At 42.9% G+C, this 15,182-nt stretch overlaps 1 protein-coding gene across 1 annotated transcript in view; it reads left to right on the forward strand.

Annotated features, from left to right (window-relative positions):
* ADGRB1 (adhesion G protein-coupled receptor B1) overlaps window positions 1-15,182 on the forward strand; it is a 132,906-nt gene that overhangs the window by 67,387 nt on the left and 50,337 nt on the right. Inside the window, exons 5-7 of the mRNA XM_061608037.1 lie at window positions 2,123-2,192; window positions 9,170-9,236; window positions 12,985-13,070. Coding sequence (XP_061464021.1) covers window positions 2,123-2,192; window positions 9,170-9,236; window positions 12,985-13,070 — 223 coding nt within the window. The remainder of the gene's footprint in view (window positions 1-2,122; window positions 2,193-9,169; window positions 9,237-12,984; window positions 13,071-15,182) is intronic.

Consider the following 15,182-nt stretch of genomic DNA (forward strand, 5'->3'; position numbering starts at 1 on the left):
AAATTGCCTCCCTCATTTCGCCACTCATGAATTTTGGGTGCAAGTGTGGATCCAGTTTTAATGTTTTTAAAATTATATTAATCTTGTTGAAGGAAGCAATGGTTTTGGTTCCAACTCCTTTTTATCCTCCCTTTGCCATTATGTACATCATCCAACAGCATAATCTAACAATAGTTTCACCACCCTCCAAAAATTTCAGTGGGGGTTGTAGGGTTTTGGTTGTGCTTGCCTTAATTTTAAGGTGACAGAGAGGTGTTTGTGAGTGTCCTTTTTTCATTCTACAAATCATTGCTTTATTGATCTGCACTCTGCAGCCTTCCTAGGTACCCACACTTCAGTTAAAACCCAGGGGAAGTTGTCATGAGATAACTCCTCCCATGGGGCTTTTCCAGTTCAGGACATGTAGGCACCTGGGGAGGCTGCAGGAGGAATGTTAAATGGAAAGAGAAACATATATATCACCCACGCTGCCCACCCCTCAGCAATAAGGTAAGATCATTCCTTTGCCCACCAAAATTATAAAGAAATTCTAAAGTGCCATGAGGACGAGGTAGAAAGATGGCAGCCTCTTTTCCAAAGGAAGATAACTTTGAAGAAATTAGATTTTGGCATAGCGCTGGTCAAAATGTCCCTTCCCAGTTTTGCTGCCTGCAATACTATGGAGAATTTGGGGGAGGCCATTATTCTCAGCTGCATAATTTACCCAACTGAGGATGCTATTCCAAGTAAATGTAGCATCCTTTTGAGATGAGTTCTCTGCTTCATTCACAGGGTATCCTCTGACCAGTTGTTGTCTCCCAGGTCTGGTTCTCACCAGAATGGCCACCCTGTCTCTAAACTGCACAACTTCCACGCTATATTGTAGCTGTACTCTTTTTCTTTTTCAGTTTTGCTGAATACTCCTTTGGGTTCCTAACAGTACAGGAAATTTTATTTTATTCTGAAATTAAGTTAAAAATAAAGGGGGGGGGAGTTAGTTATCTTCTTGTGTTGTTAAGGGGAAAAGGAGCAATCACACTCACTGGCAACAGTCCTTGGTACAACATGGTTTGACTGAGCAGAGGTTTTTTAACTGTCACAAGAGTTTGATGAGTAACATAGATAGCAGATTCAAATGAGAGAGTGGCTTTTAAATTCCAGACATTAATTAAAATGAGGAACAAAATCCTATGTAGAAGCTGAACATCTAGTCTCCAGAAACCTTGCCAATCATCAGAGATCCCCATGATTTCCCAAGACTATGTCAGGATCATTCAGACCATGGTATTTCCGATCTCTATGTATGGATGTGAAAGTTGGAAAGTGAAAAAAGCGGATAAGAGAAAAATCAACTCATTTGAAATGTGGTGTTGAAGGAGAGCTTTGCACATACCATGGACAAGTAATTGGGTGTTACAACAAATGAAATCAGAACTGTTACTAGAAGCTAAAATGATGAAACTGAGGTTATCATACTTTGGACACATCATGAGAAGACATGATTCACTAGAAAAGACAACAATGCTGGGAAAAACAGAAGGGAGTAGAAAAAGAGGAAGGCGAAACAAGAGATGGATTGATTCAAAGGAAGCCACAGACCTGAACTTACAAAATCTGAACAGGGTGGTTCACGACAGATGCTCTTGGAAGTCGCTGATTCATAAGGTCACCATAAGTCATAATCGACTTGAAGGCACATAACAACAACAACATTTTCCTACATCAGCATACATTGCATACAGGATAAGGCCATAAATCATGAAAGCTGTGTACTAAGTTCAGTGTCACATGCAGGATGCCTCTGAATGCCAGTTGCTGGGAATCACAAGTGGGAAGAGTGCACTTGTGCTCAGGTCCTGCTTGCAAGTTTCCCATTGGCTGGCCATTGTGAGAAAAGGGTGCTGGACTAGATGGGCCACTAACCTGATCTAGCAGGGCTCTTTTTAGGTTAGAGGTAACTGTAGCTAAGCAGTATATAAACTGTCTAAATTAATAAATGAATAAATATGGATCCTTAGTGGGGGGAGAGGAACCTCCCTTTCTGGAAAGAAGCTGGATTTCCTTGACTTGCTTTGCTGCAAGAGACCTTTTGTAAATGAGTCTGACAATAGCATTTTTGTCTGTTTTGCTTTTTCCCATTTAGGCCTGCCTGCCTTGGTGGTGGCCATCTCTGTAGGATTCACGAAAGCCAAGGGGTACGGCACCATGAACTAGTAAGTAGCAGTTTCTTTCTTTCTTTCTTTCTTTGGCAGCAACTCGCATTTTAAGGCACACATTTATTTTATTATTTATTTGCAAAAAATGTCTCTACTGCCAACTTTTTTTTTAAAAAAAAAATCATGCTGGGGAACAGCATAGAATCAACAATAAAATTACATGCATATAAGTGCATAACAAATTAGTAGATCAGCTTAATACACTGACATAGCCAAATCACCCCTCAGGAGAAACAGATGAGTTTTAAGCAGTTGCTTAAATGCCAATGAGAGCCAGTGCATTGTAGTGGTTAAGGTGTTGTACTGCGACCTGGGAGAGCAGGGTTCGAATCCCCACACAGCCATGAAGCTCACTGAGTGACCTTGGGCCAGTCACTGCCTCTCAGCCTCAGAGGGAGGCAATGGTAAACCCCCTCTGAATACCGCTTACCATGAAAACCCTCTTCAAAAGGTCACCATGAGTCAGAATCAACTTGAAGGCAGTCCATTTCCATTTTTTAAATACCAATATATTGTAGGTGCCTGTCATTTCCATTAGGTATCTGACTTGGATTTTAATTGCGATATGTATATTTATGTTTTTAAACTGTTTTTGTATATGTAATTGTTTTTAAGTGTTTTTACATATGCAGTTGTTTTCTATAAGTTTTTATTATATTGTGATGTCACTTCAAGAAAGTGATATATAAATGAAATAGATAATAATAATGGGTTCCAAAGGACAGGTGCTTGAAGATGCTTATGAGGTATGATCACCAAAGAGGCTGGTGAAGGTTGATGGGATATGAGCTTGATGTTCACCTCAAAGTTGAGGTGAGCATTGCAGACCCTGAATTCTTCTCCATTTCAATTAACATCCAAGCTGGTGAAGAATTCCTAGTTTGCTTCCTAAAGGCCCTGAATCAGTCTTCACCACCCTGGTGCTCTCCAGATAGTTTGGACTACAAAGGAAGAACATAGGAAGATGCCTTATACCAAATCAGTTCATTGGTCCATCTAGTTCGGTATCATCTACACTGATGGCCAGTGGCTCTCCATGGTTTCAGACGGGACATTTCCAGCCCTACCTGGAGATGCTGGGGATTGAACTTGAGACCTTCTGCATCATGACAGATGCTCTACCCCTGAGCCACTGCAACAATCATGCCAGTTGCTGGAAACAGCAGGAGGGGAGAGTGCTCTAGCACTCAGGTCTTGCTTGTGAGCTTCCCGTGGGATCTGGTTGGCCACTGTGAGAACAGGATGCTGGACTAGATGGGCCATTGGCCTGATCCAGCAGGCTCTTCTTACATTCTTATGTTTTCCAAAACATCTGGAGGGCCCCAGATTGTTAAAGGCTGCCCAAAATGACAAATTAGCATGGCCAGGATAATCTCCAAAATGGGACCTCTCTTGATCTCATAAAGTTGTAAAAGACATCTATGGATTGGTCATGCATGCAAACATCCCACATTCCCTAGCTGCCTTGACAGACGCAGCTGTGAAAACTCTTGATGTGAAAGGAAGGCCACAGAGGACACATGGCAAGAGGGTGCTCTATGGATATTTGTCCTGAATGCACAAAGCTGTCATTTGACACCCAGGGATCTGGAAGGCTACAAAGTCATCTCTGATTGTTAAATGTGGTGGAGGCTGAACTTGGATCAGCTTGGAAATGAACCTACTGACTTCTCAATGGCTGCCTTATTTGTGAGATCATCCAACGTGACCCACAGGTGGTTCATCCATCCCTAATAATCCGATGTATGGTTGTAGGAACATAGTTTTAGGTTAAATGTTAGTGGAATATTCTAAATATTAAGAGGGTCATCCTAAAAATAGCTCAATACTTGACACGCCCTTCAGGAAAGGCATCAGACTCCCTAATGGCTACCATTTAACTCAGGCGTGGGGACTATTTGGCTCTCCATATGTTGCTGAACTACAGCTCCCATCAGCCCCAGCACACGTGGCCAATGGCCAGGAATTACAGAAGTTATAGCTCAGCAACAACTGGAGGGTCAAAGGGTCCTCACACCTGGTTTAATTCCATGATTCTGTGGCAAACAATTCACCCAGATTTTGCGATGATGTGCAAATGACTTGAATGCTATGATGTGGTTGCAAAATGTGTGCACCAATCAATCCGGAATCCTCATCTTGTCATATATTAACTTCAGTCCTTGCTTCAATTACTGCATGGAGCATTAGAAGGCAGCTGAGTTGTTTAACTTTTGACCTTAATTACCAGCGGGGACTAAACCCAATGATCTGAAGAGGAGGAGAATTGCCTGCCATTACTCTTTATTCATAGTACTGGCCCATGAAACACACACACACATGAATATAATCACTTTGGTTTCTTGTTGCACCATCAGCCATTGAACAGTGTGGGTAATCACCCTGTTGTCATTATGAGCTCTGCGGCATCTTTGCAACAATAATTGTGTGCTTTTCATGCCTTTTTACCACATTCAGCCCCATGGCAATTGTGAGACTCATATTTCAGAAATGAGGATGGGGGGAGGGTGTTGCCAGCTCATTGAAAGCATTATGGTGTGACAGTATATCGTTTATTTTTAAGGCTTAAAAAATTCTTTTCTTTAACTTCTTTCACTTTTAAGCAAAGTGTCCTTGAAAATCAAGCTGCTGATGTCCCTGGGAACATCACAATGTGATGACATATGATTGTTCCCAAGGGCATTTCTTGGAGGTGGGTGACAAAGATGAATGCTCAATGGCAAGAGCCATTCCTCTCCCCCAGGAATGCCCCTGGGAATTATAGTGCATCATCACATAGTGTCATTCCCAGGGGCACTTTAGCCCCTTTTGGAAAAAGCTCAGGAGTTAGGCTGCTGAACTGATTCTTGGAAATAGCAGCTGTTTAAAAGTTAAGGGGTGGGTGGGAAGGAAACCACCCTCACATACCTCCTATTTTTTAACAAGAGGCCTACTGTCCCTTGCAAAATTAATTTCACCTGCCCCCATGAAATTTCCCAAATATTTCTCTTCCATTTTTTGCAGGGATGAATGATGCCACAAAAGAGGAAACATTTGGCACTGTCTATCTATCTATCTATCGATCAATCGATCGATCGATCGATCGATCTATCTATCTATCTATCTATCTATCTATCTATCTATCTATCTATCTATCTATCTATCTATCTATCTATCTATCCATCTATCCATCTATCCATCTATCTATCGCTTTGATACCCAACCTTTCCTCCAAGGAGCTCAAGATGGCACACATGGTTCTCCTCATCTCCATATTATTCTCACAACAACCCCATGAGGCAGGCTGGTCCAAGGAGTTGGTGACTGGCCTTATCTTTGAACCATTTATATAAGAAGAGCCCCAGTGGATCAGGCCAAAGGTCCGTCTACTCCAGCATCCTGTTCTCAAAGCATCCAATCAGATGCCCTAATGAGAATCTCGCAAGAGCACTCTCCTCATGTTTGTGGAGTCACATGATCAGGACCACATGAGTGAGACTGGGAATACTCTAGAATGCTCCCTCCCTCCTCATTGTGCAGGCTCCTATCATGACTTTCTCAGCCTCATAGGGTTGCAACACAAGTGTAGAAGACATCTGACTTCTTGTTGCAGATTTTCATCCTTCAGCCAGGTGTTGGGAGGGGGACACAGTGAAAGGTGTGGGACTCTTCTTTCCCTCAATGTGTGAGGACATGATTGAACAGGAGCAAAGTTGCAATGGTGATATTTGTCTCATTGCAAATGGGGAAAGACTGTTCCTGTAGGATTGGACTAGAGTGGTGTCATCTTCCAGGGTATGACTGTTGTTCTGTGTGATGCAGCGAACCCAGTTGGCACAAGAGATTGCTAAGAGTATCCCGGTTAAAGGATTTCAGGTTCGGTAGAGATTCAGATGCGTTAATAGGTTTAAGAGTCTTTATTCCAAAAGACATACAGCTACAAGAATCACTAGCTCCAAAAACAACCCCCACACTTGCTTTCGGTTTGCCAAGCGCTTTTATCTCATTCCGTGACCTTGCTCAGCAACATCTGCAGTTTGGCCTTGGCACGAACACATCGCTGGCTTAACCCCACAATTGCCTGTTTTACTGTCCTTGTGGAAATGCATTGCTTCTGAGCATACAACGACAAGGGACGAGCGAATCTTTCAATTTTGCTTTCTCTTAGTTTCTCATTTCCCCCCCAAACTTAAGATCAGTTCTCCTTGTTTACGTTGAAATTTATTGATTTATTTTAAAAGTCTGTTTGAGAATTCATCAGCAATTTTATTGCAAACTTCCCCTAATATACACATTTGTGTATGCAGTTCTGCCTAATATACACAGTTTTGCAAAGTAATTTCCCCTAATATAATGCATTTTTGAATGACAAATATCTGCATTTTGATGAGGCCTTTACCCTACCTAACATATGCATTTTTGAAGAACTTGGAAAAGTTACTTTTTTGAACTATAACTCCCGCCAGCCCAATCCAGTGGCCATGCTGGCTGGGGCTGATGGGAGTTGTAGTTTAAAAAAGTAACTTTGCCAAGCTCTGCATTTTTGTACACGTTGCTTGGCTGGGGAACTGCACTGTAAAATTCAGAGAAGTGCTATGTTACAGTTTGCTTTCTCTTTAAGAGGTCTACAGCAAATGTCAGCGGCATCAGTTCCTCCAGAGACTCAAGCCTGCCTCTGGCTTTTTGAGGAGATATTCCTGTTATTCCTATAGGAAGACCCAAGCTCTTCTGACCCTCAAGAACACAAGTTTCAAATAATATAGTTTCACCACCTCCTTTAATTGCACATTTTCGAAGTTTTCTTTCCCTCTTACTCTGTCACCCGCCCAATCTCCCCAAGTCGTGACACTCTGAGTGTGTTTTGCTTAGCTTTTCTCCCATGCTGTGGGAAAGGCTTCAAGTTGTTTGGTTTTGTAGGCTGTGGGTCTTCTCAACTAAAAAGGGTGCTGCTCACCCTCTCACTGTTCGTTTGACTGTTTGGATACTGATTAGGGTTGCCAGGCTCAGGGCCTGAGACTGATCCTGTATCTTTAGGAGAAGAGAAAGTCAGCCAAGTGCAGGTGTTCTTGCAACGCTGTAATGGGAAAAACCACAAAGTCGAATTCTCCTTTCCACCTGCACAACTTTTAAAGATACAGAAGAGCTCTTCGTTGCCAGGCCCGGCCTCCAAGAGGTCTTCTCTATCTTTAAAAGCTGTGCAGGAGGAAGGGAGAATTCCACCTTGTGGTTTTTCCCATTACAGCGTTGCAAGAACACCTGCACTTGGCTGACTTTCTCTTCTCCTAAAGATACAGGATCAGTCTCAGGCCCTGAACCTGGCAACCCTACTCCTGAACAAAGCCAGCCTCCCTGTTGCCTCTGTAACCTTACTATCCAGGAACTTGCAGTACTGAGCAAGTTGAAAGCCACCAACTCCAACTGTCCCTATTTTCTTATATCCTTATTAATTGCACTAGAAGAATGTATAGATATTTTAAAACCTGATTTTAATGTTCAGACAGCACCAATAAGGTTCCTACTTAATAAAATGTTAAATGAAAAGCATTTAGAAGTGAACTTATCTAATCCACACTTACTGAAACAATACATAAACCCCTCCCCCCCAAAAAACACCCAGTCTTCACAGTTTTCACTTCTCTGAATTTTGCAGTGTAATTTTCTAGCCAAGTAACATAGAGATACTTCAGAATAGGGAAGCAACTGGTGTTTATAATTCCAGTGGAGGCAGACCAAGAGCTCAGTTTAATGAGATAGGTACTGAAATAGTTAGCCTGGGGATGACAACAGGTGAAAAGTATGGTTCAGTTCACATTTAAAGGTGAATTTATCAAATTCATACTTTCCAAAACAATCCATGAACCCAAGCACAGCCTTCTTTTGAAATTCACACTTTTCCAAATTTTTCAGTGCAGTTCTTCAGTCAAGTCGTGTGTACAAAAATGCATATACTTGGATAAAGTGTGTATAAAAATGCAAATATTCATTAAAATAATATAAAATGTATTATATTAGGGAAAATTGCTTTGCAAAAATGTACATATTAGGCAAAATTGCATGCAAAACTGTATATTATGGGAAATTTGCAGTAAAATGCTGAAAAATGAGAAACTGAGGGTGCAATACATCTCATATTTCTACCAGGCTTGGGGGAGTTGGATGCAGCCCCCTCAAGCTGAGCTGGCAGGACCCTGCCGGCACCACCGGGAGTCCTCCAGGAACAGCCAGCCCAGTGGATGGAGAGCTGGCAGAAGCTGGTGGAAGCCCTGAAAATGGGGCATTCCTGGGTGTGGCGAGAAGGAGCTGTAGGGGGGTGACTTGCACGACCTCCAAGTCCCCCGTGGAGTGCTCCCCTGGGTCCCGATCCCCATGATAATTCCTCCGGTTAATAGGCTGGTGTAGTAAAAAAAATACAGTGGTGGTGTGTGGGGGCCACTTACTTCCCGGTAGGCTGGTTCGTGGGAGCTGGCTCTTCCCGTCTGGCTCCCGTGTGCAGTTTCCATTGGAGCTGGCCCTCAGCTGAGCCAACAGCTCCCAAGTGGCAAGTGGATGCCGCCAAGCGGCTCCTTCTCCACCAGTCCCCCTCCACCGGCTTCCCATCATCTGGATTGCTCTGTGAGAGAAACAGAAATGGACAGATACACCCATCCCTAATTAATACAAATGTTTATCTCATAACTTGCCTCCTCCTTTGGCAGGGCCTCCCCCTGTCCCGGTGGAACTGTCCCCCATCTTCATGGCTTTTTCTTTAGCTTCTTTAATTATTAGGAGCCCAGGATGACAAACATATCAACAAAAACAACCAAACAACAAGAAAAAGGAAAGCATTCTAAAAACAGTCAAAAACCTTCTAAAACACAGTTACAGTTGAAGAAATGCTAAAGCACAATGACAATTAAAAACATTTCAAAACACACCCAAGGTAAATGTTTCTGCTGTGCCTTGCCACTGGCCTTGCCACTGTCATAATGTCTCATTTCTTCCTCTTCCTCTCCTAGCTGCTGGCTGTCTTTGGAAGGAGGACTGCTTTATGCCTTCGTGGGACCAGCAGCAGCCGTCGTTTTGGTATTTGACCCCACTTCCAAACATTTTTTTCCTTGCGTGCCTTCTCTATCCTTAATTCCCCCAAAGTCCTGTTTTGAAAGACTGTCTCTACCTTCAAGAGGAAATCACTGCTGAAGGAAAGCAAAAGTGCCTAAGCTAAGGTTCTTTCTCAGCAGGAAATTCATTCTGGATTTATTAAGAGTGAATGAATGCCACACTGATGGGTGAATTTGAATGAAGGCACTTTTTAAAAAAAATATGGAGGATTAAGAGCTGTTTGCTTCATGTAGCAGTGATAAAGGTCTAACATTAGATGTGTTCAAATGATCTTGAATAAATTATGATTAATGGATGCCCACGAACAAAATGTAGTTCAGAACAAAATGTCTGAAATGTGCATAAATGTTGTTCTGGGGACAAGAGATCTAGCGCAGAGCCTTACAACTTGGGGAAAAGTGTTGTGCAGCAAAATTCCAGGAATGGTGTGGCTCTCCATCCTCAGACAGAAACTAGCACTCCATGTCTACTTTACCCTCTTCCTCATTATGTCTAAGTATAGACAGTACACAGCACAGCACAGAATAAAAAAGAGTTGGAAGGGGCCTTGTAGAGCCATAAATTCAACCCTTTGCTCCGTGCAGGAAATCCAGAGCCTCTGATTGAAGACCTCCGGAGAGGGAGAGCACCACTACCACCACCACCAGGAAATTGCACTTTGCATTTCCCCTTCCTCATATAATTAACTGAAAGAAATGCACACTGCAATGATCTCATGTCATTTGCTGTGCTTATCATAGTGCAGCTATGGACACATTGCCAAAAAAGAGGAAACACATTACCAAAACAGATTACAAAAAGATGGCACAGATTTTGCGTATGCTAATTTCTATATGCGTAGACGCAAATGTATAAATAGTTAATTTCATGGAAATGCTATCCAGTTCACCACAGTGGGAAAAACTGACCAAGTATGCTTGCCAGACTCTGTTTTCCAGGTGCTAACTGCAGATGGGTAAATCCAAGGTCCATCTCTCCCTTTATATGGTTCTTATCTTTAGACCGGACCAGAGAAGCAGAAAACAGGTTCAAATAGAGGAGTGTCCTCTTTAAAGTTGGACACATGCCCCCTCCTAGATGTTTCAAGGAAGAAGGACTAAAGAGATGGAGTGTTCCTCCTCTTACAGTGCTCAAAGTGTATAGGATAGAGACAGTTTCATGTGAAGGTGTGATAAAACCATCCTAGTTCTTTTTCAGCAGATCTAATTTAGTCTTGCCTAATTTGAAATGAACCCATTCCGCTTCCCTCTTCACCCCCCTGGCCTGACTTCAAGTGCTGTTGTAAGGCCTAGTTAATTCTCAAAATCCTTAAACTGAGGGGTTAGAACACCTCCTCTGTGAGGAAGGGCTAGTGCACATGGAGTTCTGAGCGTACCAAAAAGACAATTAGCAGAACATAAGAAAGATTTATAACATTCTTCTGAAGAAGGCAGGGAGAGTGATATTCTCTCTCTCTCTAGAATTCAGGGTCATCTAATGAAACTGACTGGCAATAGCCAGAGAACAGACAAAACAGCACTTCTTCACTCAGAGTATATCTAATGTGTGGGATTCATTGTCACGGGATGTGGATGAAGTTGAGGACCAGAAACTCACCTCATTTTGACCTCAAAAAAGGATATTATAGAGAGCTGGAAAAGGTTCAGAAAAAGGCAACCAGAATGATCAAGGGGATGGAGCAACTCCTCTATGAGGAAAGGTTGCAGCATTCGGGGCTTTTTAGCTTAGAGAAAAGGCGAATCAGAGGCAACATGATAGAAGTGTATAAAGTTATGCATGGCAGGTAGAAAGTGGATACAGAAGTGTTTTTCTCCCCATCACTTCTAGAACTTGTGGACATGCAATGAAGCTGATTGTTCAGGACAGAGAAAGTACTTCTTCACACAGCACATAGTTAAACTATGAAATGCGTGATGGCCACCAACTTGGATGGCTCTAAAGAGGATTAGACAAATTCATAAAGGACAAAACTATGAATGGCTACTAGCCATGATGTCTGTGCTCTGCCCCCATGGTTGGAGGCAGTACACTTCCGAATACTAATTACTGGAAAGAGCTTGAGGTGAAAGTGCTGTTGGCATTCAGGTCCTGCTTGTGGGCTTCCCACTGAGACATCTAGTTGGCCACTGTGAGCAGGATGCTGGATTAGATGGGCCACTGGCCTGATCCAGAAGGCTCTGCTTATGTTCTTATGTTAACTAATGGTCTAAGTACATATTGTATGTGAATATATGTAACAAAACCGAAAGAGCCACCTTGAAGAAAAATCAGCTTCAGGAGGGGGCTATTTGGAAGAGAGAAGGAGTAACTGGGAGGGGGGCAGGATTTAACTGTGCCCCACTCATTACTTTTCTGCATAGAACTCCCAGTCTCCAAAGCTGCTTCCCATTGGAAAGAGGAGGTTTGAGGGAGGCTGTAACTTATTGAAAACTGGTGGTTGAAAAAAAAAGGTTGAACACTCCATTCCCCATGGCTTCTAATCTTCAGATTACCTCCTCCTCATCACTGATTTGTAGGCCATTAAGTCTCTGTTTCACACATTCACTTAGAATGTGTAGTTAGACCCTTGTGTCTATTAAAAGCTTTTAGTCACATTGATAATAATGGAACTTCCATGATGAGGGGAAATGCACCTACAATAACTAATCAGAGAAGAAACAGAGAGAGAGAAAGAGAGAGAGAAGAAACAACCCTATAAAGAAGATCAAAGAGGAGCCTAATTAGAGGGCACATTATTTTGGAATTATATTACCTAGAATGGTAATAAAGTACATGATGGAAATAAGGTGCATGATGGAAAATGTAATTCTGGCCCTATTTCCCTTTGCTCACTGATGCACAGCATCTCACCTCCGAAAGCCAAACAGGACAAACTCAAAATATTTGAGTGAACCACCAAAAAGGCTATCTGGGGTGGGGATGAGGTTTGGCTCACACTTCTAGAAACAATATGCAAAACTGAAGTGCAGCCATCCTTCCAAATTCTCACTTTTCTGAATTTTGCAGTGCATTTCTCCAACCAAATATATGTATGTTAGCGGGAGGTGCGCCTGAAAATGCATATATTCATGAAAATAATATACAAAATGCATTATATTAGGGCAGTTTGCTTCCAAAAATGTGACTATCTGGAGAAATTCACACTAAAACGCTGATGAATTTTCGTAAGAGTTTTTTTCTCTAAAAATATTGCAGAATCGAGGAGGAGTGAATTTAGGATTGGGAAAATAAGAAAGTAAAATTTATGGAATCATCCATCCTTAAGCAAGGGTAGCTTTAAAGCAGTTGTGTCTGTGACTTGCATTAGGGATAATGAAAAGCAGACAGTGCAATCCTTGAGCAAAGAGACACAACATCCCTCAGGTGCACGCACTGGTTGTCTCCTCCACGCACTATTTGTATTCCTTGGAACTCTCCTGAAAAATTGGTTTGACTCCAATGTCTGCTTTCCCAGACACCAAACGTTCATCATGCAAAAGGCTGCAGGACCGAAAATTAGCAGGCCAGCGTCCTCTGACCTTGGCCGGAGTCCTGCTGACCATTCAGATTTGCTATTAATTAACCTCCCTTAAGCAATGGTAAGCTGCTTGGAAGGCTGTGCTGGGCATGTTCAACAGGGTGATATGTGTGATCGTGTTTCTGATTTCTCTCCTTCTTTTAACCTGAGCAGGCTTTCAAACAAATGTGTCTGTTGTCGTTTTTCTTCCAACAGGTGAACATGGTTATTGGTATTCTGGTGTTTAACAAACTTGTATCGAAAGATGGAATAACAGATAAGAAACTGAAGGAACGGGCAGGGTATGCCTTATATCAATCATTCCTCTAAGCAAAAAGAGCGAAACCGGAAATTAAATGGTCGCACTCGATAACCAGGCAAGAGTGGAGGAACGGAAAGATTGTAGTAATTGTAGCCTCCCCCCCCCCTGCCCCCAAGGCCAATTGGAAAAGGAAAGTGGAAATCACCCATTGGGCTAATTGGGACTAATTGGAACAGAGGAGGAACATTATCATTCAAGTGTGGTTCACTAAAGGAGCACAAATGCAGCAGGTGCTTTAAGACACAGAGTTGTATTCAACTAAGTCCTCCTCAGAATTGTTGTTGTTGTTATATGCCTTCAAGTCGATTACGACTTATGGCGACCCTACGAGTCAGCGACCTCTAACAGCATCTGTTGTAAACCACCCTGTTCAGATCTTGTAAGTTCAGGTCAGAATAGACTCATTGAAATTGATGAAACTGAGTTAATCATGTCTGTTAACTTCAGTGGGTCTACTCTAAGTAGGATTAGCACTGAATACCCCCCACATCACATGCAAATCATAGCAACACAAATCCTGCTCATCTAGGACCAAAGACACTGGGCACATTCCTTCTGCATAAAGCTAGTGCTGGGTTGAACTTTCCAAAGTACCATGTTAGGCCTAGATTTGGGAATTGCACTGAGGATGAAAGGGTAGATTCTGGCATGGATGTGTTTTTTATAGGGTGGGGGACGTACTGGAGCTCATCAAAGTTTCATTGGCTACTTAGAACATTGACCAGTTTCTGACCCAAAATGCCTCTCAGAATGGGGCACTCTGGGAAACATAAAAGGGGAGCCACCAGCATGAGTGAAACTTTGAACAGCTCCAGCAAGTTTTGACAGCCCTGCCCAAAAATCACCCCACCTATTCAACCCCCCCCCCCAAATCTGCACACACAGCCCATCAGTCGCATTTAACAGCATATGAGCTGGTCATTTTAATAATTATTTTGGGTTTTTTGGTGGTATTTTGTGTTTAATTGTACCTGTAAATATTGCTGCACGCTACCTTCATATTTTATACAAGTGAACAGTTTATATAAAAAAGGAATATAAAACATGATCCAAATCAAAAGACAATATTAAAAAACATGATCCAAATACATTAAATACCATCATAAAACAGTGTTAAAAACATGGAAGCCAACAAGAATGCAAAACTGCAGAAGTTAAGACCAACAGTGCAATCCTGACTATGTCTGTTCAGAAGTAAGTCATATTGAATTCAATGAGGCTTACTCCCAGATAAGTGGGGTTGGCATTACAGCTTATTTTGGGAAGGCTGGGGTAAAACGTTTTTGACAAATGCCAGAAACACAATTAGAGCTATGCAGAGCTCTGTCCCACCCCAGATCTGGCCCCAAATCAATTTGGGGTGTATGACTAATGTTTAATTAGGGTTTTTCCCCCTGTGGGGAAGGCACTTGCAAAGGAACGCCCCACAGGATTTAATCTAAAATCCTCTCCTTAAATACTTCAGGGCTAGGCCTCCTTGCAGCCTGTTCCCAAGCCCCTGTTCCCATGGCAATTGCCCAGGCCTACCTCCAGCCATTGTGCAGCCTCTGCGGCAGGGTCTGGGTCAAGCCTGGCCTGTACCAGCCACAGCTTCCCACTCCCTGCTGAAGGCCCAGCTCCTCCAGCCCAGCCATGGCTGGTGGTAGGCCCAGGCAGTTGCCATCACTACGAGGCCTTGGGAACAGGCTGCGAGGAGGCCTGATGGTGGTGGCGGTGATGAGTTGGGGTTCAGTCCTGCCTGGCTGTCTTTTGCAAGTGTCTTCTGTGCACCCCACAGCTGGTGAGTGGAGAATTCCTGTGGGGAAGGCCCTGAACAGCCGCTGCTACTCACTGTAGTCACTAGTGAGCTAGATGGTCTGATTCCAGTATAAAGCAGCTTTATATGCCTTCAGGTCTTCTGGAGAAGTATGGAGCAGCTTCTAAAATCCACTCTACATGCATGCAAAAAGGTCTCATGTGGCAAACCTTCTCTGTGCCTGCTTCAAAGACTTCACTGCAGCATGGTGTGGAGGCATCACCACCACTGCCCCACATCAGAGGCCTTCAGGCCTTTGAGGCTATTGCACCTTGAGACCATTCCCAAGGTGCAGCA

The sequence above is a fragment of the Rhineura floridana genome, chromosome 1 (genome assembly GCF_030035675.1).
Source record: "Rhineura floridana isolate rRhiFlo1 chromosome 1, rRhiFlo1.hap2, whole genome shotgun sequence".
Taxonomy (NCBI): Eukaryota; Metazoa; Chordata; class Lepidosauria; order Squamata; family Rhineuridae; genus Rhineura; species Rhineura floridana.